General features: G+C 41.0%; 1 protein-coding gene across 3 annotated transcripts; it reads left to right on the top strand.

Moving 5' to 3' along the window:
* UBE2J1 (ubiquitin conjugating enzyme E2 J1) lies at positions 1 to 25,313 on the top strand. 3 transcript variants are annotated; one of them, XM_084827086.1, is made up of 8 exons: positions 1 to 77; positions 8,852 to 8,925; positions 10,905 to 11,036; positions 15,180 to 15,264; positions 15,545 to 15,650; positions 17,367 to 17,496; positions 18,283 to 18,417; positions 22,413 to 25,313. In XM_084827086.1, the coding sequence occupies exons 1-8, from the start codon at positions 47 to 49 to the stop codon at positions 22,674 to 22,676; spliced, it is 957 nt and encodes a 318-aa protein (XP_084683212.1). In that variant the 5' UTR covers positions 1 to 46; the 3' UTR covers positions 22,677 to 25,313. The 3 variants fall into 3 exon arrangements, with proteins under 3 accessions (XP_084683212.1, XP_084683213.1, XP_084683214.1); XM_084827087.1 differs by having other exon boundaries at positions 1 to 138; positions 22,413 to 24,417; XM_084827088.1 differs by lacking the exon at positions 1 to 77 and adding an exon at positions 6,766 to 6,807 and having other exon boundaries at positions 22,413 to 24,417.

The raw sequence follows: 25,313 nt of genomic DNA, 5'->3' as shown, positions 1-25,313 counted from the left end.
GAGGGGGGCGGGGGCGTCAGAGGAAAGAAGCACTCGAGGCTCCGTCATGGAGACGCGCTACAACCTCAAAAGCCCGGGTGAGTCGGGGAAGGAGGCGCGGATGGCGGGCGGAGAACCGGGAGTCTTTTATTCGAATGGGTAGGTCGTGGGCCTGCGTCTGTCTCCTCTTGGCTGCCCTCGGGCTGGCAGCGCGGGCCTCATCGTCACGCAAGCCCGTGGTTTTAGTGCACATCTAGGCCGGAACCGCCGGCTCTTTTTCCAAGACTCCCCTCCCTTTGTGTGCCCAAACGCCCCCTCCCTCCACGACCGCTGCCAGAGGGGGCCTGAGAGGATGATGATGGTGATGATTCCTCAGAGGGTGCTGCTCCGCTGCTTCCCCTCTAGTACGGCCTCAACTCAAGCTATGGCAGGGGTAGTATTTATCTTCCCACCATACCTTCCCAAGAGGATGACGAGCTGGAGCGCACAGGGTGATGGAGTTACTCTGGTGGGGGTTAGGAGAGGGCATTCATTCACTTGCTCCATTTCTGTTGAGAAGCGGGCATACTCCTGTCGCAGTCCTGATGTTCCGTTGCTCTATAATCTGCAGCTATTTTTGCTCAAGTATATTTCTGTTCCCCCTGACACACACAGGCACGTACATGCACCAGTCCACATATACTGTATGCTTGCCACATAACTTTTTTTAAAGACCATTTTCAATCAAACAAAGAAACAGGCCCCAAACTCTACGATATCTCATTGTCAATTTATAGGATGAAATTGGTACGTGGTTAAGTGGATCTGTTCATCTTCTGGTGAAGTGTGTGGGCACATGCACATGTTTAACTCAGTTCACTTGTGACTTGCCAATGAAGTGCAGTCAAAAGCCGGTTGAGCACAGGCATGGTGAATGTGAATCATGAGTTGGGCACCTGATGAACCAATCACATGATCACTTTAGCAAGTGCCAGACTACACTTGCAATTCAGTGTGATAATGTGGAATTTGGTCAGATTCCAGAATATTACCTAATAGATATAGTGTGAATCCTACAACACAAGATGATAGATGCTACCAATTTTGATGTGGGATGTGACCCTTCATTTTGAAACTTTGATCTGCTAAGCCTTGACCAATATGCCTCGGTTCCCATCTCTTTGGAAGGGGGATAATTTTGAGCAGAAAACATGCCAGAGGGAAAAGGTTAAACAAATTTTCTCCACCCCCTTGCTGAACTTTTCCTTTTGATTTCAGCCTTCATGACTGCAATCAAAAGGAACATCAGGGGCAAACTACATGGGGGTTGGACTTGATGGCCATATAGGCCCCTTCCAACCCTACTATTCTATGATTCTATAAGCACCACATGTAGTTTGGCTAGGAGGCCTTTTGGTTAGTATGGGCTGTCTTTGCCTGGCCTGCCCTGCCCTGCCCTGCCCTGCCTTAGGCTCAAGAGGTCATGTGAAAGCTGCTGCTGAGCACAGCCCTGATTAGCTTTTGTACTCAATCCTAGCTGCAGTTGTTAGGAGGAGTTGCACCTGTTTGCAAATAGCTAATATAGACTTGAGCTTAGCATGCCCCAGGCAGCAGCTGTCAGATTTTACATTGGGGGGGGGGGATCAGCCCAATCTGACTGAAAGAAAGAGACATTATGCTGCTTCAATGGGCTCACAAGGTTGTGTGAATGAGCCCTGAAACTTCTGTATGCTTCAGTTCATTCACTGCCAGGTTACAAGGAAGTCTATAGTCGCATTAAAAATGTTCCATTTGTGTGTCTTCATAAATGCTGTGTCTCATTTGTCAGAAATTACCCACAATTTGTTGTAGCCTTGATGACCATAAGGTTTGTTTAGATCATGTGAAAATAAATATTGTTTTTTAGATGGCAAATGAAAGTGTTTGTGCTTTTCCTACAGGTGGTCAGTACTGGAGGTATCTGTATGCAAAATTCATATTGTATTTGAAACTCACCTGAAATTGTAACTGTATTTTGTATTTAAAATGTTTTTTTTTTCTATTATCTGATATTTTGTATGTTGTGGGAGAACTTGGAAATGCATAGAACCATAGAGGCAGAAAAGACCTCAAAGGTTATGTAGTTCAGCTCACCTGCCAATGCAGGAAATCTACTTCTGTCAGTACCCCATGATAGGTAGCTATCCATCCTTTGCTTAAAAACCTCTAGTGAAGGAAAGCCTACCATCTTCTGAAGCAGTCTGTTCAACTGTTGAACAGCTTGTACTGGAAGAAAGTTCTTCTTAATATTTGGTCCAGCCTTTCCCCAACCTGGTGCTGTCCAGATGTCTTGGACTGCATTTCAGATCATTTCTAGCATTTTCAGTCCAACACATCTGGAGGGCACCAGGTTGAGGAAGGCTAGTTTAATCTAAATCCTCTTGCTTGTAAATTGAACCCATTGTTTCAGGTTCTATCTTGTAGAACAGCTTTCCCTAACCTGGTGCTCTCCAGATGTTTTGGACTGCAATTCCCTGCATTCTTGACCATTGACCATGCTGGCTGAAGCTGATGAAAGTTAAAAGTCCAAAACATATGGAGATTGCTAGCTTGGAGAAGGCTGCTCTAGAGCAACAGGAAACATATTTCCTCCATCATCTATTTGACAGGCCCTCAGATATTTGTAGATGGCTATCATATCGTCTCTTAATCATATCTTCTCTAGACTAAACATACCCAACTCCTTCAACCGTTCCTCATAGAACTTGGTCTTCAGGCTCCACAACATTTTTGCCTCCTTCCTTTGGACATACTCAGACTGATCAGTAGTTGCCTGGATTCCCCCCCTGCCGCCCCTTCGAAGATGGGGAAAACATTTGTCCACCTCCATTTCCATGGTACTTCACTTGTTTTCCAAGAATTTTCCAAAATTATAGATAGAGGCTCTGAGATTAGAGCTGTAAGTTCCTTTAGCACCCTAGGATGCAACTTGTCTGAAGACTTAAATTCATTTAGAGTGGTTAGGTTTTCCTATACCACCTCTTTACCTATTTTGGACAACAAAAGGGTCAAACATAGTTTCGTTTGTGAGAGAAGACTGAGGCAAAGTAGGAATAGAGCAGTTTTGCCTTCTCTCTATCACCCGCTAACATTTCTCCATGTTCACACAGAATTTGATTTTAATAGCTTACGTCTGTTGATTTGATAGCTTACTTCTTTCTAAAATTAACCTCCACCTTTGCTAACATAAGGACTGTGCTTTTCTTTACTTGTGTTCTCTGCCTCTGAAGGAACTAGTCTAGTGAGTTGTGATATAACTATGATTTTATATTTTCAAAGTGACTCCCTCTGTTGATTCTTCATCCCTAGTAAAATATACATGTTTATTAAGATACTTTTCTTATTGTAGTTGAGCTTGTTCTAACAAACCTCAATATTTCAAGCAATGTGTTGGGCTGACAACAATCAATTTATATTTTTAAATTTGTATAAATCATCTTGCTGAATTGATACATCATCTTAACTGAAAAGAAGTTTAGACAGACCATGGCTAGGATCCCAAGAACCCATGTATCTAGGAAACTTTGAGTTTGTGTTTTTCAGTGATCCCTTTCCCCCATGCCACATTGCAAACCGCTTTTGAAACTGAGGGGACTTTCACAAACAGAATGTGATACGGCATGGAGACCTGTTGTTCAAAGGGGAAAAAGAAAAAAGGAAAGAAAGAAAAAAAATCATATCATACCTAAGCCATTGGGTGTGCTTGAAATAGCTCTTAGGATCCCAGCCAATCTTGAATACTGTGAAAACAAAATACCTCTGAAATACTGTATGACATTCCATAGCTGATAAAACAAAACTCCTTAAAAATTATGTTTTGTTAAAAAGAGAACCTTAAGTATCCAATAGAAAATGCAGAAGGTGGAAAGGGGAGGGAATTGGCAGCAAGAAATAAACTAGATCAGCCTTCTTCAAACTGGTGGCCTCTTGATGTTTTGGACAGCAGTTCACATCAGCCCAAGTTCATGTTTTGAATGGAAAGGGATCCATGGGAGCTGAAGTCCAAAAACATCTGGAGGCTGGAAAAGGCTGAACTAGATTATCAGCAGAAGTCATAGGTAGCTCATCCAGTTCTCCCCCATCTTTATTGCTTTTTTCTTCTGTGTTTACCTGAAGTGGTCTCTTCCAAATGTTCTTCCTCTTGTTCCTTTAAGAGTGTAATAGTTCCAGATTCACAATGGATCTTTTGTATATTCCTTCCTCCTGGTGAAAATAGATTTTTAAGATCTGCATATTCATGTCAAATTTAGGCCTGTGTTTTTTTCACCCAGAGTAACACAGCTAATGAGTCATGATCTTGTGCTAGATACATGGGATTACACTATTTAGTAGTGTGCTTTATTCTGGCCTCTTCATTTTGAGTCCTTCCCTATTCTACCAGTGCCTTCTATATGTCCTATTACTATTAATACATGTTCAGCAATGGCGTAACATTTAAAGACTTGTAATATACTGCTTAATATTATGGTTTATTTCACAGATTAAAATAATTAATGATCCTAATATCTGCCTGTCTTCATTGGTGGTGCAGTGGCAACTGTTACTTGAGTCTATTGTGGTAGTTAACAACAAAAAGAGCAACTGACCTGAGACATAATTTTTAAAGTATCCCATAGCAAAAAAAAAAGAAGAAAAAAGATTGACCTTGGTTCATTATTAAATCACTTTTGAGCATCATTTTTGATGGATTTACTGTACTGGAACATTGGTAACATGAGTTTTCTGATTCTCCATTGAACCTTGAAACATTTACAACTACAGCTAGGATACTACAGAGAGGAGAGCCAGACATATAACTGGAACCGTCTTTGAAGCTGCTGGGGGGTGGGACCTTTTGGTTCCTGGGGCCAGATGGCCTTTCTGCTCCCCCCCCCCCCGTGGGGCATCATAACAGGGGCATGTCTGTGACATCAGGGGTGATGCCTGCTGGAGCTCCTGCAGTCAGTGTTTCAGTCAAGGAGCCTGTTTCGCTCTTCACTGGCTTTCCCTAGCACTCCTCCAGATGGCTCATTAGTGGAGTGTGTGTGTGGGGTGGGGGATGAAGCGAACTCAGCCAGAGCCTCAAAGCACCAGCTGAGTGAGCAGCAGCATTGCTCCTTCCTCACTTGCCCTGCACAGTTCTTGATATTATTTTGTGCTCCAAACATCTAAGGTGGTGAAATCATCCTGATACGGTCATTCTTGAGAAACCTCTCCAAATCAGATGCTTGCCAAGAGCAAAATATAAGTATCCCATGGAATAATAATTACCTCTACCAAAAATTTGCTTTCAAAGGATTGTGCATGTGTGGGTTTCCTTTTGTTTATTTGTTATATTTTGTATAGTTTTAAGATGGCTGTTAACATTTCACATTTTGTACTGTAGGACAGTGGTCTCCAAGATGATCCACTGGGGTGCACAAGCCATCTGATAATTGAGCAGTCTCCTGTTTCCCCGAGGAGCTGCCATTGTGTACAATGATGGCGGCAGCAGAAGCAGGATGGGAAGGGAGCCGAGAAGGAAACTCCATGGCATTTCTCTCTCAGCTCCAGTCCTATCCTGCCTCCGCCATGGCCACCAAGAGCAACTGCACCAGTCTCTGCCAGCATGGCAGAGGAAGGCGCAGTTGCTTGCTCAGCCGTGGCACTGGAGCAGCTGCCATCCTTCAGAAGGCGAGCACATTTGTTCCAAATTTGCTGACCTTTTTGGTGATGACAAATAAACTCACGTAATCTGTCCCTTCAGGGTAAAGGTGAGGTTTTAACAATGAGTGAGAAAGTAACTGCTTTTCAAAAGAGACTTGTGCTATGGAGAGAGCGTTTTGAAAATGGACGTTTGGAAATGTTTCCATTGGTATGTGATTTTGTTGCAGAAACGATGTAAAGGTGTCACCTATAAAAACTGTTATCTGCACACTTAAAAAACTTGGAAAAGGAATTTTCTAACCTGTTAAAAAATCTTCCAAATGAAGAGTTTTAGTGGGTTTTGAACCATTTGTTAAAAACATAAAAGTGCAACACCTTCCAATTAGTTTGCAAGAACAACTGATTGAAATCAGGGAAAATAGACGTTTACTAGCTGAATTTCAGCAAAAACCTTTGCAAAATTGGTGAATAGGATTGAAAAATGAGTATCATGATTTAGTAAGCAGAGCCAACAATGCAGTTCTTCCATTTGGATCTATGTGTCTTTGTGCGGTGTCTTTCTCAGCTATGACAGCCATTAAATCCAAGTATCGAAATAAACTGAACTTTATTTTGAAGGTCTGGTGCTCAGACCTTCAAATCGCTGTATCACAAAGTGTTAAACCAAGATTTTAAAAAATAATAAAGCATTTCAATCACATAATAATTAATAATAATACTTTTAATGAGAGCAAAAACATTTGTATGCCATTAATAAATAAAATACATTATTTTTAAAATCTTGTTTATTTCATCTTTATCTCATCCTTTTTATATTTTTATATTTATTTTTTGTGTATGTTTTATAATGTATGTAATATATTAGTACAGTAGTACATGTATATCATTTATAAATAAATATACATATATTGGGGGTACGTGCTCAAAATGTTTTTACTGATAGGGGTGTGTAATCAAAAAAGTTTGGAGGCCACTGCTGTAGGATATGAAGAACAAAGTGTTTTTAATTGAGTACGTGGCAGTTTCCCCTCTGAGGCAGATAATACAACTTGAAGTAACACTGTGATGTTAGCAGCCCTATTTGCATATATTGTGAAAAGCAAGTCTTGTTAGTGTTGCTCAAAAACTTCTTCTTCCCTTTCAGGAATAGTTATGCTACCTAGTGGCGAGCCTTTTCTAATATGGGTAATTTAATTCTGCTTACTTAGAATTCCATGTGCCATTTCAAATATTATGATGTAAACCTTTTAAATTGAGAACAGAGCCTGGTGAATTGCATCCTAAATCAGTGGCATTTGTATTTATGTTGGTGTGTATACAACAGGGGCATTAATTAGAATCAAGCAAAATATTTTTGAATAATTATGGCTGGGATCCATAAGGATAAGTATGGAGTTCCATGCTCATGCCAGAACTTTTTAGGCCTCCCACCAAGCCCCTTGTGCTCATTCCCTGTCCCTCAAAAGCTGCTACCGAAGGCCCGGGGATCCTCAGGAGCATCATTCTGTAGCTCTAGCATGAGGGATGCAATGAAAAGGGGAAGTGCACAATCCCTTCATGTGCAGATGTTCCTTAAGTATGTGCAAGGAGCTCTTTGGATCCCAAACTACAGGAGATGTAATTTTGTTTTTCTGTCACCTCACACTGGATATGTAACATACTTCTGATTTAGAAATATACTTGGAAGCTTTTCTTTATTAAAGAAAATCTCCTTTTGACATACCTATAGAGAAATGTGAATACATGTGAAACAACTAAAACCTTCAAATTACTGCAGGTTTTTTTCCTTTCAGATCTATCACTGGCCTTCAGGACACTGTCTTGTTACCCTTTAAATGACTGTATTCTGTGATTTCTTACAATATTATAACTTGTGTCTAATGTAGTGGTTCCGGTTCTACCTGCGGGGCCGATTTCTGAGAGTAACATTGGGTGACCATTCTTCGGCCCTTGGCAGTTGAGCTATGGGGTTCTGCAGGGTACCATCTTTTCCCCATTGTTATTGAACATCTATATGAAGCAGCTGGGAGCAGTCATTAGGGGATTTGGAGCCAAGTGCCATCAGTATGTTGCCGGCACACAGCTTTATCTCCCTGTGACATCCGAATCAGGAGAGGCTGTGCAAGTACTAGACCAGTGCCTGAACTCATTAATGGGCTGGATGAGGGCCAATAAACAAACTGAATCGTGGCAAGACGGAAGCCCTGTGTGGGTGAATGGTTCCCGAGTCCGGGAGATAGGCTCGTTGCCTGTTCTGGAAGGGGTTGCATTCCCTCTGAAAGATCAGGTCTGTAGTTTGGGGGTACTCCTAGATCCATCTTTGTCGCTGGAAGCCCAAGTGGTCATGGCGGCTCATATTGCCTTTTACCAGCTTGCCCAACTATGGCCTCTCTTGGACAAGGATAGCTTGGCCACAGTTATCAAGTGCTAGTAACCTCAAGACTGGATTAGTGCAATGCTGTCTATGTGGGGCTGCCCTTAAGGCTCCTCCGGAACCTGGAGCTAGTGCAGAACGCAGCAGCTCAGCTGTTGTCGGGAGCTACCCCTTTTCAGCATGTAACTCCTTTGTTGAGGGAACTGCGCTGGCTGCCTATTTGCCACTGAGCGAGGTTTAAGGTATTAGTACTAGTGTACAAAGCCCTAAACAACTTGGGACCAGGATACCTGAGAGAGCGCCTTCTTCCTTACCAACCTGCCCAGTCACTGAGGTCGTCGGAGAGCTTGCTCCTGGTGGTTCCAGGAGCAGACCTATGGCCTGATTGGAGTCCACCAGGAGAAGAGCCTTCAGTGTGGCAGCCCCCTTTCTTTGGAATTCCTTGCCCCTGGAGGTCAGGCAGACACCAACACTGCGTTGTTTCCAGCACCTCCTGAAAACAGTACCGTTCCAGGAGGCACTCGTTACTTGACCAGTTATGGTTTTTATTGGCATTGTGTTTTTAAACATGTATAATTTTAATGTGGTGTTTTTATCTTTTATTCTTTTATTGTTTTATTGTTTTATTTCTTGTGTTTACCGCGCCAAAATCTGTTCTAGATATGGAGCAATATATAAATATTGTAAATAAATAAATAATTTAGCGGTACCTTTTAAAATACAGCGTTTGAAAAGATAAATGTGTGCCCTGAAAATCTTTTTAAATAACTTGGGGGGATCTAAGTCATGATTTCTTCAGCCATAAATTCCTAATACTCCTCTTACTCATGTACTGTACTTTTTTTTTTCTTTTAGCTGTTAAACGTTTAATGAAAGAAGCTGCAGAACTGAAGGATCCAACAGATCATTATCATGCACAGCCCTTAGAGGTTAGTGTGTATCCAAATAAATCCCCAGCAATTATGGACCCACAAACATTTTTACAAATTCACCTGTCTGCATATAACCTATGACTAGTAATTTGTAGCGTATTTATAAGATGATTTTAGGTCACCTTTGCAAATAAGTACACAAAAGTGTGTCATATGTAAATTTAAACCTCACTTAACCCTCCTCCCACTAATACCTTAAAAATGGTGGGTAATTTGTGCCCCTCCAGATATTTTGGCCTACAGCTCCCATCAGCCCTCATCATTAGTGATGCTGGCCAGAGCTGATAGGAGTTGCAGACCACAACATCTGGAGGGGCATGTTGTCTACCCCCACCTTAAAAAAAATTAAGTTAAAAAAAATCCACAGCTATTCTGAGATTAGTATTTAAACACAGGGAAATATTTGGAGATTTGTTTATTTTTTTGCCATTATGTTACTTCAAAAGAGTACAAAGGAACATAGAGAATAATCATGGCCACTGCTGTAGAGGAGCATTTCTCACTCATAGATCTGTATCTGACCATATACAGAACAAAAATTATTTTTGCCCAAATTGTCCTGTACTTACATCAAAACTGTGCATGGATTTGCAAAGTCTGAACATCCACATCTCCTATTTTCTTCTTCTCCACTCTTTTATTTGAGCCATGGGCTTTAGCACAGTCGTCTTGGGGCTTGGTCCAAAGAACATGGGAAGTCATAGTTGGGTTTTGAGCATTACTAAAGTGGCTTTTATATTTGAAGAGTAGCCATAAGCAATCCTGTATAGTCTTCAAATATACAAAGTGCAGTTTCTTCATAAACCAGCTATACGAATATGCAGCAGATTCTGAAATGCAAGCACCTAAGGAGAGTTAGCTTCATGCTTTTCTCTATGACTCTGCCTCAAGGCAAGGAAATCAAGTAAAAAGCTACTGGTGGAGGACTGACAAATCCATTAACAAAGTTCTTACTTTAATTTATTGTGTTTTGATTAGGCACAAAAAGTATTCAAACACAAGTTGCAAAAGGTTTGCAGGATTGCCCTAAACTAGTCACTTAGGGCACAATACTATTGAGATAGTCAGCAGCCTCCTAAGTCAGAGGTTGAGTATCCAGTGCAGGGCAGCTGCAGCATGGAGGTGATCCTCGCCTCTGTGCTCCTGCTGCTCTGCATTTTTGGCTACACAGCCAATTTTGGCTGTCTAGCTGTGGCTTCAGGGGGGTGAGGGAAGCCGTGTGGCACAGAGGAAGCTGTGTAACGCCACTTCTGTGGTCTCCTCCCATTCCCCCCCCTTTTCCCTGTCTCTGCATTCTGTTTCTGAGCTCAAAAACGTAGCATGGAGAGAACTGCTTTGCGGGGCGGGGGGAGTGCAGTTTCTGGGAACTGAGTTTGGAGCTCTGGCTCAAACTTCAGTTCCCAGAAACTGGAAAATCCTATGGCCCTCTAGACTGTGTCTAGTGGCCATAGGATTGCTCCCTCCATCAGAGTTCAATCAATCCTGAACTGACTGTGTTCAATAGGTTTTAAAATATATATATTTAAACTTTAAAGGATTCATACTGGCTGCTGTGGAATATGCTGCTGAGAAAAAAATTATAATGGAGAAGGGAATATGTGATCCATCACTAAGGGATTGGGAGAGTTATATATGCACCAGCCTCAAGGGACTTTGAAAGCAAATTAATAAATAACACTTCCACATATATTTATATAAACAGCTGTGTGGGTTGCTGCTTTCGCTAGCATTAATTATGCTGTACAAAATCTAGTATTGCTTTAATTTTAAATGTTTGCTGTTAAATTTTTCTGGTGAAGTTAAATTACCAGCTCAAGCATTTGTTTAACACATGTACCAGGTGACAAATAAATATGTTTGCATGCCAAATCTCCCTCTGTAACTATAGTTGCAGTTATGTGAGAAATAGGTCATCTGTTTTTGAGTAGGAATGGTTGGCTGTTGATATATTCATTGCATTTTTGATATTTTTGTAGGACAATCTTTTTGAGTGGCATTTCACTGTCAGAGGTCCTCCAGATTCAGATTTTGATGGAGGAGTTTATCATGGAAGAATAGTGCTACCACCGGAGTATCCTATGAAACCACCAAGTATTATTCTCTTAACAGTAAGAATGTTTAGTAACTATTCATAAAAGCAGGACCACTTGGTTAGATTGCCATTGAAGGTTTTGGCCATCTCAAACAATGTGTAGAAGAATTCTTTAAAAAAATATGCAGAACTATGTTTTCTTTTTTCTGGTCTTTTCCTTTATATTCATGCTAATTAGGCTAACTGGAATTTAAGACTTAAGCTTTTTGCATAGGGATTGGAAGTGTCCCAAGAATAAGGAAGAAAACTTCTTCCTTTTGTTTTGAACTCTGGGCAGCATGATGCTCATGGTGTACTGAGAAGAAAAAATATTATAATTATAAGACGTTTGGAGGAGACCAGCAATGGCAGATGTTCAGCACCATTCACGTTCTTTCCCATCATTCGTATTAAGAGTTTTAGTAGTTACATTAAAAAGAACAGCCTATGAATAGTGTGTTCTCGTTATTTTGTTCAGTGTACTGAATAAGGTTAAAAATCATTACATCTGACTCGGTCCCAAGTATTTGAAGCCTTTTTTGTTATGTGCCATTCTCCATATTCATATGTCAAAAATGGAGTTCAAATTTCCCTATGGGGTGGCATTTGTACACAATTGTGTTTAATTGTTGTTCAGTCGTTAAGTTGTGTCCGACTGTTCGTGACTCCATGGACCATAGCACGCCAGGCCTTCCTGTCCTCCGCTCTCTCCCAGAGTGTGCTCAAGTTCATATTCATTGCATCGGTGATGCTATCTAGCCATCTCATCCTCTGCCGTCCCCTTCTCCTTTTGCCTTCAATCCTTCCCAGCATCAGAGTCATTTCCAGTGACTTTTCTCTTCGCATTTGGTGGCCAAAATATTTGAGCTTCAGCTTCAGTATCTGTCCTTCCAATGAGCAGTCAGGGGTGATTTCCTTTAGGATGGACTGATTTGACCTCCTTGCAGTCCAGGGGACTCGTAAGAGTCTTCTCCAGCACCACAGTTCGAAAGCATCAATTCTTCGGCGCTCAGCCTTCCTTATAGTCCAGCTCTCACAGCCATACGTTACTACTGGGAAAACCATAGCTTTGATTAGACAGACCTTTGTCGGCAAGGTGATGTCTCTGCTTCTTACTATGCTGTCTAGGTTTGCCATAGCTTTCCTCCCAAAGAGCTTTTAATTTCGTGGCTACAGTCACTGTCTGCGGAGATTTTGGAGCCCAAGAAAGTAAAATCTGTCACTGCTTCCATTTCTTCCCCTTCTATCTGCCAGGAAGTGATGGGGCCAGATGCCATGATCTTAGTTTTTTTAATGTTGAGTTTCAAACCAGCTTTTGCACTCTCCTCTTTCACCCTCAACAAGAAGGCTCTTGAGATCCTCTTCACTTTCTGCCATTAGGGTGGTATCGTCTGCATATCTGAGGTTGTTGATAATTCTCCCGGCAATCTTAATTTCGATCTGTGATTCATCCAACCCGGCGTTTCTCATGTTGTACTCTGCATATAAGTTAAATAAGCAGGGCAACAATATGCAGCCTTGTTGTACTCCTTTCCCAATTTTGAACCAATCGATTGTTCCATGTCCGGTTCTTACTGTTGCTTCTTGATCCTTGTACAGGTTTCTCAGGAGACAGGTAAGGTGGTCTGGTACTCCCGTCTCTTTAAGAATTTGCCACAGTTTGTTGTGATCCACACAATCAAAGGCTTTAGCGTAGTCAATGAAGCAGAAATAGACGTTTTTCTGGAATTCTCTTCCTTTCTGCATGATCCAGGGAATGTTGGCGATTTGATCTCTAGTTCCTCTGTCTCTTCGGAACCCAGCTTGTACTTCCGGTAGTTCTCGGTTCACATACTGCTGAAGCCTAGCTTGTAGGATTTTGAGCATCACCTTGCTGGCATGTGAAATGAGCACAATTGTACAGTAGTTTGAACACTCTTTGGCATTGCCCTTCTTTGGAATTGGAATGTAAACTGACCTTTTCCAGTCTTGTGGCCACTGTTGAGTGTTCCAAATTTGTTGGCATATTGAGTACAGCACTTTAACAGCATCATCTTTTAGGATTTTAAATAGCTCAGCTGGAATACTGTCATCTCCGCTAGCTTTGTTGTTAGGAATGCTTCCTAAGGCCCACTTGACTTCACTGTCTAGGATGTCCGGCTCAAGTTCAGTGACCGCACTATCATGGCTATCAGGGACATCAAGATCTTTCCTGTATAGTTCTTCTGTGTATTCTTTCCACCTCTTCTTAATCTCATCTGCTTCTGTTAGGTCCCTGCCTTCTTTGTCCTTTATCATGCCCGTCTTTGCACAAAACGTTCCCTTGATATCTCCGATTTTCTTGAAGAGATCTCTAGACTTTCCCATTCTATTGTTTTCCTCGATGTCTTTGCATTGTTCATTTAAGAAGGCCTTCTTGTCTCTCCTTGCTATTCTCTGGAACTCTGCATTCAGTTGGATATATCTTCCCCTTTCTCCCTTGCTTTTTGCTTCCCTTCTTTCCTCAGCTACTTGTAAGGCCTCATCAGACAGCCACTTTGCTTTCTTGCATTTCTTTTTCTTTGGGATGGATTTCGTTGCTGCTTCCTGAACAATGTTACGGACCTCCGTCCATAGTTCCTCAGGCACTCTGTCTATCAGGTCTAATCCCTTAAATCTATTCGTCACCTCCACTGTATATTCATAAGGGATATGATTTCGGCCATACCTGAATGGTTTAGTGGTTTTCCCTACGTTCTTCAGTTGAAGCTGAAATTTTGCAACAAGAAGCTCATGATCTGAGCCACAGTCAGCTCCAGGTCTTGTTTTTACTGACTGTATAGAGCTTCTCCATCTTTGGCTGCAAAGGACATAATCAATCTGATTTCGATATTGACCATCTGGTGATGTCCATGTGTAGAGTCGCCTCTTGTGCTGTTGGAAAAGAGTGTTTGCTATGATCAGCATGTTCTCTTGAGAAAACTCTATTAGCCTTTGTCCTTCTTCATTTTGTACACCAAAGCCATGCTTGCCTGTTATCCCGGTTATTTCTTGACTTCCTACTTTAGCATTCCAATCCCCTATGATGAAAAGGACATCTTTTTTTGGTGTTAGTTCTAGAAGGTGTTGTAGGTCTTCATAGAACCGATCAACCTCAGCTTCTTCGGCCTCAGTGGTTGGGGCATAGACTTGAATTACTGTGATGTTGAATGGTTTGCCTTGGATTCGTACTGAGATCATTCTGTCGTTTTTGAGATTGTACCCCAGTACTGCTTTTCTCACCCTTTTATTGACTATGAGTGCTACTCCATTTCTTCTAAGGGATTCTTGCCCACAGTAGTAGATATAATGGTCACCTGAATTAAATTCGCCCATGCTTGTCCATTTTAGTTCGCTGATTCCCAAGATGTCGATGTTCAATCTTGCCATCTCCTGTTTGACCACCTCCATCTTACCTTGATTCATTGATCTTACATTCCAGGTTCCTAAACAATATTGTTCTTTACAGCATCGGATTTTCTTTTCACCACCAGTCATATCCACAGCTGGGTGTCCTTTCGGCTTTGGCCCAGCCGCTTCACTCTTTCTGGCGCTCCTTGGAAATTCCCTCTGCTCTTCCCCAGTAGTATATTGGACACCTTCCGACCTGAGGGGCTCATCTTCCGGCGTCATCTCTTTTAGCCTTGTGATACGTTCCATGAGGTTTTCTTGGCAAGAATACTGGAGTGGGTTGCCATTTCCTTCTCCAGTGGACCACATTTTGTCAGAACTCTCCGCCATGACCTGTCCGTCTTGGGTGGCCCTGCACAGCATAGCTTATGGCTTCACTGAGTTACGCAAGCCCCTTCGCCACAACAAGGCAGTGATCCATGAAGGGATGTGTTTAATTACCAGGAATTATAACTTCAGGCTAGGTTTGTATTGCCTTTTTAGAGGCTGTTTTGGGAAACCTTTGATGGTAGCTTCATCATTTTTCAAGAAAATTTGTCAGCTGAGTCTGACAAACAATCCTAATGCTATAGACAAGGCTTCAAGTTTCATTCAGCTAGCTCTTGGTCATTAGCCTGTACAAACTGTTCACTTTTCACAAGGCATTATTCAGTTGTAAAGTATTGACAAGTACTCTTTTCAAGCTACTTGCGTTGAATCTTGACTTTTGAAAATTGTTTGATTTAAAGAACGTTGGTTTTCTTTCTTTGTCTTCCCTATCTGTCCATTTAAGTCCAATGGCAGGTTTGAAGTTGGAAAGAAGATTTGCTTAAGCATCTCTGGACACCATCCTGAAACATGGCAACCTTCATGGAGCAGTAAGTATCAACTGTTGATGGCAGCAAAGGGGCCTTGAAAAAGAAGTAAAGGCATAGATTGCTGTGCTACAATTGATAGCAGATCCTTCCTTGTAATTTTTGTGTTACATTTATACTTTTCTTCAGGCTTGAGTTGTTGGAGGCAGGAATTGATCAATTTTGCATTTCTTTGGGTTTCTAAAAATTACATTGCCCTATATATATTTTCCTATGGTACTTTAATAAGGGGGTTTCCCTTGATTTACTAGTTAAACTGCATACTACTCTTTTTCGTCTACAGTAAGAACTGCCTTGCTTGCCATTATTGGATTTATGCCAACAAAAGGGGAGGGAGCCATAGGATCTCTAGACTATACACCTGAGGAAAGAAGAGCACTTGCTAAGAAGTAAGGGTTTTGTTTTTGTGTTTAACAGATGTTTATGCTAAAGCTTGTTTCTAAAGGTCGACTAGTCTCCTTCAGTGTTCTCTGAAAAATCATGACTAAATTAACTTTCAGACCTGTCTTTTTTTAGAAACAACGTACTTTTGTGGATTATTCTTAATTATTGTCTTAGTGTATGAAATATGGTTTCACCACTATGACATTCCACAAATTTCTGTTACAGATAGTTGGAACCACCGGATTTTGTGCTGAAAAAGGAATGTTTAAAATTCCAGTATTTATTGAAGCTCTGTTTCTTTCTCAAATCTGTTCAGGATTCTAAAGGTCCTGGTTTTGCAGTCAAACTTAAATTTACACTATCATCATGCCACCACAGTTCAAGGTGCTTCTGCAAATGTGTGGCAAAATATACCGCATTGCTGAAGCTTCCAGAATCACCTAAGATCGCATTTTCCCCTGTAAGTTACAGTGCTGTTCTTCCCAGTTGTATTAACTCGAGTTCCACCTGTGGTGGAGTTTGGTAGTAGCTTTGATTTCTGCAATCCCTTCAGCATTTGTTTCTTCAAATATCTTATTTACAGCACAATCCTATACATGTCTTTTGTATAGAATGGAAGTAGTAACTTCCATTGCTGGCTTACGCCAGGTAAGTGGGCATGGGATTGCAGCCTTAATTCAAGAGGGCAGGAAGAAAAGCTTTGGTATGATTAGCTAATCCATCAATAAATTTATTGCGAGAAAATGCAAACTTAACTAGTAAAAAGCCTTAAAAGTTTTCAGAAAATTGTCCTGACAAGGAACAATCTGGATCTTTTTGGATTTTTATTCTGACAAGAACATGGGGAATAAATTTCGTGCTTTTGTTACTTTGATGTAATGTAATTTTTAACTTTTTTCCCTTTAGATTTACTAAATACAATTGGTTAGGTAAATATTCTTCTCCTTTGATTGGTCTACAATGCGTAAGACGTTAGCTTACAGTGCAATCATATCATGCTTACTCAGAAGTAAGTTCCATTGAGCTCAGGATTGCCACCTTAATTTACATTTTCCACACTTCGTTACCTGAGGATTGCTAGTTATGACATTGACCCAGTTTGCTCGTAACAGCTACCCATGGGTTATTTAAAGCATGGGTATTCAGGACTGCAGGGGAGCATTCAGGACTATTCAGGACTGCCTTCTGACTGCTTGCTGTTTCCACTTTGGTAAACAACCCAGGAATGTCCTGTTCTTGGGTTTGTGCTTCATGACGTTTGAACCTGGTACTCTGAGTTGTTGTGGGAGAAACAAACCAGAGTTTTAACCCAACAACAAACTCTGGCCAGTGTAATCCTATGCATGTTTACTCTGAACACATTGGGACTTGCTTCTACATAGAATCAGGGTGAAAATATTTTAATTTACAAAGAAAAATGGAAAATTTATTTTGAAGTATTGGGGCAGCTGTTCCTGTGCTTCGAAGCAGTCAATTGGGTGTTCTTTATTTAAAAAAAAAATACTTTGGACCAAAACATTTAGTCGCTTTTGTTTATACTCTTTATCACCAATACTTTATTTTCAAGAATGTAGCAGGCAACTCATAACAGCAGTTTCACTCGTAGATCTATGGCAGATGTTATCATTCCATACATGTGTAGAGTCAGTAAGAATGCTGAACAGTGTGATTGCTTTTGCTGGCCCAGTTAAATTAATGTATAAACTTCTATTACCGTCTAGGTCTCAGGATTTCTATTGTGAAGGGTGTGGATCACTTATGAAAGAAGCTCTCTTACCCCTAACATCTGGAAGTGCCTCAAGTCAGGCAGACAAAGAGGCCAAGGAACTTGCTAGGCAAATTAGTTTCAAGGTAGAATAACTACTTGCTCATTCATTATGGAGTTAATTGGCCATGCCCTGTTCACTGCTTCATAAGAGCCAGATGCTGTCTGACTTCCCGTCTACCTGTTTGATTTTTTTTTTTTAATCCTTGAAGTTAATGTGTGGGATAGAAGTAAAATGTGTTAAAATTGTAAATATCATTTTGATTAAAAACGTTAAGGGAGAGTATGTGTGTACATCTTTAAATTTGTCCAGATTGCAAAAATATCCAGTTGCAATCCTGTTGGTGAGACTAAACCTCAGTTGAGGAGTGGGACTTTTTTTTAGTGATGTTTGTCTTTTTAAGTGTATTACGTCTTGAAAGACTGTTTTACGCTTTATGTGTGTGTGCTTTAAGTACAGTGTTATGAATAGCCACAGTGCCTGTTCATAAAGTTCCTTGGATAGTTTCAGAAGTAATGGTTGCATTGTGCTTTTAGCAACCAAGCATAGCAGCTGTAGTCCAGAGCTTCATGCATACATGGGGTTCCCATTCCCTTGTATGAGATGATGTATGCTGTATGTGTAGATAATTTTCTTCTCATAAAAGAGAATGGGAAGGTGTTGTACATATGAGGCCCTGTATTCAACTGGAGCTCCTGCATCACAACAAACACACAATTTTGTTCGTCTCTAAACTAGTATGTGTGCCTGCTAAGAAGGACTGAATAAATAATGTAGATAAGAAAGAAGATGCATTACACAACATATCTGATTAGAGCTTTGATTTCCCATTTGGTATTCCCATCTGTGGTGTTTTGCCCTTTTGTTTAAGGCTGAAGTTAATTCATCTAAGAAATCTGTTGCTGAACCTGCAGACATGTCAGGATTGAACCATTTGACCAGTTCACCTGAACATCAACAAGAAAGCACCACTCCAGCATTCCAGGACACAACCACGAGTGAAATGGTAGGTGTTTAATAAATCTGAGAAAACTGAATGAACACCGAGGCTTGGAAAAAACATTTCTAGAGATAATATTTAAGACCTTATTAGCTTTCCAGTAACACCACTGTCTGAAGCACTACTTTCTTGGCAACTCTTGCGACCTTCCTTGAATTTTTCTGTTGTCTTCTGTGCCTGCAATCCTGTATACACTTATCTAGGAGTACGTCCCATTGACCTCAGTGGGGCTTACTTCTGAGCAGACATGTACAGGATTGCAGTTTGTATAGGTTTTCACCCCCCCTTTTTTTTAACCAGTTATTCTAGTGTCTACTTCACTCATTTATTTTCTTCTCCCAACTATTTATTTATTTAATTACAAGATTTTTAACCTGTCTTTCAGGGCACTTTGCCCACACAAGACAGCTTACAATATTATAAAACATGAACGTACAGTAAAATTAAACACACACACACACATGCAGCACATACAGCAGAAAATCATTTTTTAAGCAGAAAATGCAGACTGGAATAAATGTGTCTTTAGGTTTTTTTAAAAAGCCAGCAGTGATAAAGCTCTACATATCCCCCCACCACCCGGGAGGGGGGGTGCTGCAGAAGTGTGGGGCTGCCACCAAGAAAGCCCTGTCCCTAGTACCTACTAGCCTAAGGTAGGTCAAAGAGTAGGGCATCTTAATGCTTGGTCAGACTTATACAGGTATAGGCGTTTCTCCAGAAAATGTGGTCCAAAAACATTTTGGCCTTTAAAAGCCAAAGACAGCACCCTAAATTAGGTCCAGAAACCAAGAGACACCCTATGTAAGTAATACAGAATAGGAGTAATATGATTCAGACACCTAGCTCCCTCAAGCATTCTAGCTGCCATGTTCTGTATCAGTTACAGTTTCTGAATAGTCTTCCAAGGCAGCCCCATGTAGAGTGTATTACAGTAATCCAGCCTGAATGTAACGAAGGCATGTGTCACTGTGGCTAGGTCAGCTTTCAGTAGATAGGGCTGCAGCTGCTGCACCAGCCTTTTTTATCACAAGCAATTTTAAACATATTTATAACAAGGAATACATTCCTTTGCCTTGAATGTCTTACCTTTTGGAAACTTAATGGGGCTTGTACAGAGGGTAATTTCTTTGCAACAACAGTATGGACTTGCTCCCAGAATCACACTTGTTTTAGCCCTAAGCCTGAGAGACTTACGTAAACCAAAGCAAATAGAAGCCCTTCTCTTAAGTGATTTTTAGCTTTTATTCTATTAGGGAGCAATCCAATGCAGGGTGGGCAGAGCGTGAAGGGGATCTTCTCCTCTGTGCTCTGGCCGCCCTGCATTCATGGCTAGATGGTCAATTTCAGCTGTCTAGCCATGGGACCTCAGAGCTGGTGCGGGGGAGGCTGGATGACACATAGGAAGCGTCATACTGGCACTCCCTGCCCCCAGGAACACCCCTTTTTGCCCTGCTCCACACTGTTCTTTGGAGCGCGGAGCCTGAGGATGATCTGCACTGCCTACAAGGTGGTGGGGGAGGGGACAGGGAGGCGGTTCCCGGAAACCGAACAATCCTATGCCTGTCTAACTGCTGTCTAATAGCCATAGGACTGCACCACTAGCATGTTCCTTTTGCTTATCGTGTTCCTTTTTGTTCATAATCTCTGAAGTAAATTTGACTACATAAAGGGAAGTATTAATTCTGACCATTTAAAATAATTGTTTGCTTAATTATGACATATTAATGTGGCCATGGAGAGTTCTTATATAACCCATCCACTTTGGAAGTAACCGACGTTTTGGTACAGGGCAGCTGCTGCTATGACTGCTGTAGACGCAATCTAAAGTCACTGATAAATTGTAGACAAATCCCAGTTAAGCTGCATGTGTGTTTTTAGGGTTGATGGGATGGCAGATTGGTTTAAAAAATTCATGTCAAATCACATCAGACCATCTGTTGCTTGGTGAAAGGTATTTTTCCAGCTATTTAGAAATGCAGGCATGCTAATATTATGCAGATTTCCCCAATAAAGTTTTCCCTGTGTGATTGCTACTAAGCTATGTGATTTGACTTTGTGTGTGTGTGTGTGTGCGCGCGTGCGCGCAAGTATCATAGTTCTTAAGTGGGTAGTGTGTGTGTGTGTAAGTCTGTCCATTGCAGTCACCAGAAATAATAATTGTATTTTGTGCTGGGAAGGTAAAACAAGTCAGTAATTTTATTAATCCCATTTTAGATGACATGATTTTATCTAGGGACTTGCCAATTTTACTCTGTTCATGCTTGAGTCTTTAGAATGGGTACCACCCATAAAACAAAGATGCTTTAACTTATTTATTTGCATTTGTTGCATATGATGGATGATTAACAACCCAATGTAGATTAATATTTTAAGGGATCATGTGGTTGATCTCTCTGTGTGTGTGCTGGTATTGCTTCATTTGGCATTATGTTTGAAAAACAGCCCAGGATTTCTGAGCATCCTTTTGCCTAGAAGGTAGGAAACTCAGGTTGTTTCTGTGCTAGTGTGTGCCTCCCACCCTGGCAGGATGTGGCTTGGAAAGTATTTTTGCAAAGCCACCTTTGTTTTGGCTTGTTATGGGCTCTGAAAAAAACCCTTTTTTCTGCATAAGAATTTTCCATGTAAATATATGCTCTTACTGTTTGGCTGAGGTGCAGTGATGCCATGAATGTTCACAAATATTCTAACTTCTGAGGCATGGATGCAGTGCTGCAGAATAGGCAGGAAGGCTGAGGACTGGAAAGCAGGAGGTGTGCAAGGGGAAGCATTTTGTTTCATGTTTCATTAATTTTTGGTCCATTTTTTCCATTGATTTCAATGCTCCCAGTCCTATGCTGCCTATAATATATTCCAAACAGCATGACACTTGCAGCCATCAGAGCTGCCAAATTTCTGACAGATCTGATGCAAGTTCTCATTTTAGAGGCAATTAAGATGCACAAGACACTCCACAACTGTTAACTAAACTAATAGAGCTTTTCAATCTGTCAGTTTCATGGTTCTCTCTGTTCTTCCTCCTTGTGACTTTTCTGTGAATTGAACACTATGCCCAGAGTGTGGAAAGAATCTGGTCCACTCCCCTAGCACTATTGACATTGCACTAGAGGTTGGGTGGGTCTCTGAATACAAACACGGAATTGAAAAAGCAGACAAATCTTTGACTGCAGGTATATTGTTATCTTTTATTAAGAGGACTTTCTCAAAGAGTAATAATAATGAGTTTCTCTAACTGAAAAAATGTTTCAAGTTTGAAACTCGGGTGCTACTAAGATGAAGGGTTTGCATCAGAGGAAAAGAGAAGCAGGGTCACATAAAGAGGTTTGTTGAGAAACCCAAGGTGTGCTAATAAATGTACAGTATGTAGAGAAGGTGAGGGTTGATCAATTAAACTGAAGCCTAATTTCTTCATTGCCAGAGAGCCAGTGTGATCCAGCAGATAAGCACTGTGTTCAAACAACACGATAACCCACCCTGCGGAAAAAGCACTGCATTCAGACAACACAACCCATGGTTCAGCAACAACCCACACTGGGTGGGTTAGCATGTTGTGTGAACCCAGCTAAAGCATTAGATTTTGACAAGTTGCTGGTCCAGTGGTTAATTTACCCCTGAATTTTATTTAAAGAGACAACAGGAGTGAGTTTTACAGTTTTATCTTGCAGGGTATGGGAGATCCCACATTGAAATAAATGCAGCCTCTCCTTGGCTCATTTATTCACTCCTCCCCAAATGTTCCTTTCTGTGTCCCCTCTACATAATTGGGATTAAAATATTTGCGCTCTCTGCTGCATTAGAAATAACTATATTTTCCAGTATGACTTAATTACTGTTTTCGCTGGTAGTATGCTACTTTTTGCAGTACTCTGAAAAGCCTTTTCAAGCAAGATGTGAGTTTGCTGTTCTCTTCTTCACCAAACACCGAACTTGCCAAACAATGCAGTTTTGTACTGTGTCTTGTATTTCATTCTATTAAATGCAGTTTCCCCTCTTTCTTTTTTTAGTCTGAGAATCAGACCAACTCAGCCGCCTCAAGTCACGAAGAGCATACCCAGCCTGTTTCAAACAATACTTCTATGAGCCCTCGCCAGCGGCGTGCACAGCAGAGAAGGGTGCCAACTTCAACCAACTTCAATCAGGTTCAACAGCCAAGAGTCCACACAAGCCACATGGGGTCAAATCTGCTGATTTTCCTTCTTGTTTTAGCATTGGCAGCCCTTATATTTAGGCGTATATATCTAGCCAATGAGTATCCATTTGAGTTATGAGTTTCTCTCATTCTTAAGAACGGTGACTTGAATGCTTTATTAAAATGTTCTATGTTGGATATGTCATGAAGATTGTTTACATAAGATTACTTTTTGTATTTACTTATTTTAAGTCTGAATGTTAATGTACCATGGGGTACATTAATATCTGCAAGAAATGTACACCTTGATATTCCTGTGATTATGGACTATTAACAATCGATACAAACTGAGCAGATAACTTGAAGTCATTTGAAGAATATATTTCTGCATTAGCAAGATATTTAAGGAGTGAGAGGACTGAACACATCACTAGCGAGCTTTGGTGGGTAATTTTAACTGACAGAGACATAAAATTGTGGTTTTATGCTGGCATGAATAATTATTCATAATAGAGTGACGATAAACATTTAACTGAGAGGGGGTTTCTTAAATTGAAATGCAAATATGTTTGCATAGCGAATGTTGTTAAATTAAGCAGGATGGGGAAATTCTTAATATTTTGTAAGTACATTTATTTCCTACACAACAAATTTGGGTGGGGGCAACAGGATCCCTTAAATTGTGGGAATGTTATCCTCCATGAAAAAGAGGGGTCAGGACATAGTTCGCTTTTCTTTTTAGTTTTAATTGTCCATACATTAGGAGAACCTTTTGAGAGATTTCAATGTCATTTTCTAATAGTTAGTTGTGTATATTTTGCTTTTTTAAAATTTGAAGATCCTGGAAATAGTTATAACTATGTAATATTTACCCAGAGCTTATTGACTATGACTTATTCCAGAAATATATATAATGCTTCTAATTGACTGTTTCATGTGCCCATAAAAATTAAAAGCATTTTCAAAATCCATAAGCAAAGATACGATATTTTCGTAAGGTAATCCATGAAATCCATGCAGTGCCTAAAAGCAGTGTTGAGCTTAATTTGAAGTTGCTCTGATGGTTTAACAGCCAGTGAGTTTGCAAGGAAAGGACTGCAGTTTTCCTGCAGCATTAGTGCTTTTTTTTTCTTTTCACAACAGCCGTTCACGCAGTTCTTCCTCCTCTATGGAAACTGATCCATTGTGGGGAATCATGGGTGCATTCCTATGTAACGATAAGCCAGAAACCAGGAATTCCAGTTCAAATGTAGCGCAAATGTTTTGCCTTCTGGTGAGTTCCCTGTTTCTTTAACCACTCCTGCTGGTGGGAGGCGCAAAATGGGAACAATTGACAGCATGCACAAGTACGCTGCTTGTGAACAATAAGTCAGGATAGGATTCTTTAGAATTCTGATTTATCATTAAGTGTGAATGCTGCTAATGTCTCGAATTACACTTTCAACAATGTGACCAACCTAACACAAGGGCTTGCCTGCATTGCTGTAACATTACTGGAATGTATAGAAATGGTGAATCAGTGGCTTGGATCCAGACAATGTGATAACGGAAGCCCAGTTGCCCAGTTGGCTTTCCCTCCTCCTCCTGCCCACTGCAGGGCCCTCCATCTTCTGAAAAGCCACTGCTTTGTTTGATTCCTGTGTTACTTTGGAAGGTCCCCTGACTCTCAGGGACAGCTTTTGGGGAGATGTAGGAGCTATAATGGGAAGTAGAGGGCAGAAAAGTCCATTTGCATTGAGTACTTTTTGGGATCCAACCTACTGTAACGTGCATTTTAACATTTTTATTTATTTATTTATTAATTATTAAATTTATTAATCGCCCATCTGGCTGGTCACCCAGCCACTCTGGGCGATGTACAACATACAATAAAACAGTTTAAAACAATAACATTTTACGATAAAAACATTTCCTAAAATACCCTAACCCACCCCAAATGCCTGCCTGAACAACCACGTTTTTAATGCACGACGGAAGCTCATTAAAGAGGGGGCATGACGGAGTTCCCTAGGGAGGGAGTTCCACAGAGTGGGGGCCACCACAGAAAAGGCCCTCTCCCTCATCCCCACCAGTCTAGCTGTCCTGGCTGATGGGACAGACAGAAGGCCATCCGAGGCTGATCTTGTTAAGCGGCCTGTCTGGTGCTGCTGGAGGCGCTCCTTAAGATAGGCTGGGCCGGAACCATATAGGGTTTTAAAGGTCAAAACCAACACCTTGAATTTGGCCCGGAAAACAACTGGTAACCAGTGCAACTCCTTCAGCACTGGAGTGATGTGATCTCGCCGGCGGTTGCCTTTAATCAGGCGAGCCGCCGCGTTCTGTACCAGCTGCAGTTTCCGAACCGTGTTCAAGGGTAACCCCACGTAGAGCGCATTACAGTAGTCTAAACGAGAGGAGACCAGGGCATGTACTACCGATGGGAGCAGATGGTTGGGAAGGAAGGGGCGCAGCTGCCGTATCAGATGGAGTTGATACAGCGCTGGCTGGCTCACAGCTGACACCTGAGCCTCCATGGACAGCTGGGAGTCCAAAATTTTGAAGGTTTAAGTGTAGCACACATACAGACTAACTGTTTTAATTGTTCAGATATTTTAATAAATTAGCATGAGCTTTTGTAGGTTACAACCCACTTCATCGGATGCTATAAGTGTGTATATACTTAACCCTTGAATTTGTAAACAGAAGGCTAACACAGTTATACTATAATATTATTGCATTTTAACATGTACAGGATACATATAAACTACTAAATAAATAACATCTGTGTATATATGGG

The sequence above is a fragment of the Heloderma suspectum genome, chromosome 1, assembly GCF_057233095.1.
Source record: "Heloderma suspectum isolate Gila_16-S chromosome 1, 16-S_ref, whole genome shotgun sequence".
Taxonomy (NCBI): Eukaryota; Metazoa; Chordata; class Lepidosauria; order Squamata; family Helodermatidae; genus Heloderma; species Heloderma suspectum.
This window is presented reverse-complemented; position numbering and strand designations above follow the sequence as displayed.

What these genes read in the sequence shown, in the direction of transcription:
- UBE2J1 (XM_084827086.1), top strand. Translation starts at nt 47, where the DNA reads ATGGAGACGCGCTACAACCTCAAAAGCCCGG. An exon ending in CTACAACCTCAAAAGCCCGG is followed by an intron (nt 78 to 8,851) that starts GTGAGTCGGGGA and finishes TTTTTCTTTTAG; the next exon opens with CTGTTAAACGTTTAATGAAA. An exon ending in CAAGTATTATTCTCTTAACA is followed by an intron (nt 11,037 to 15,179) that starts GTAAGAATGTTT and finishes TGTCCATTTAAG; the next exon opens with TCCAATGGCAGGTTTGAAGT.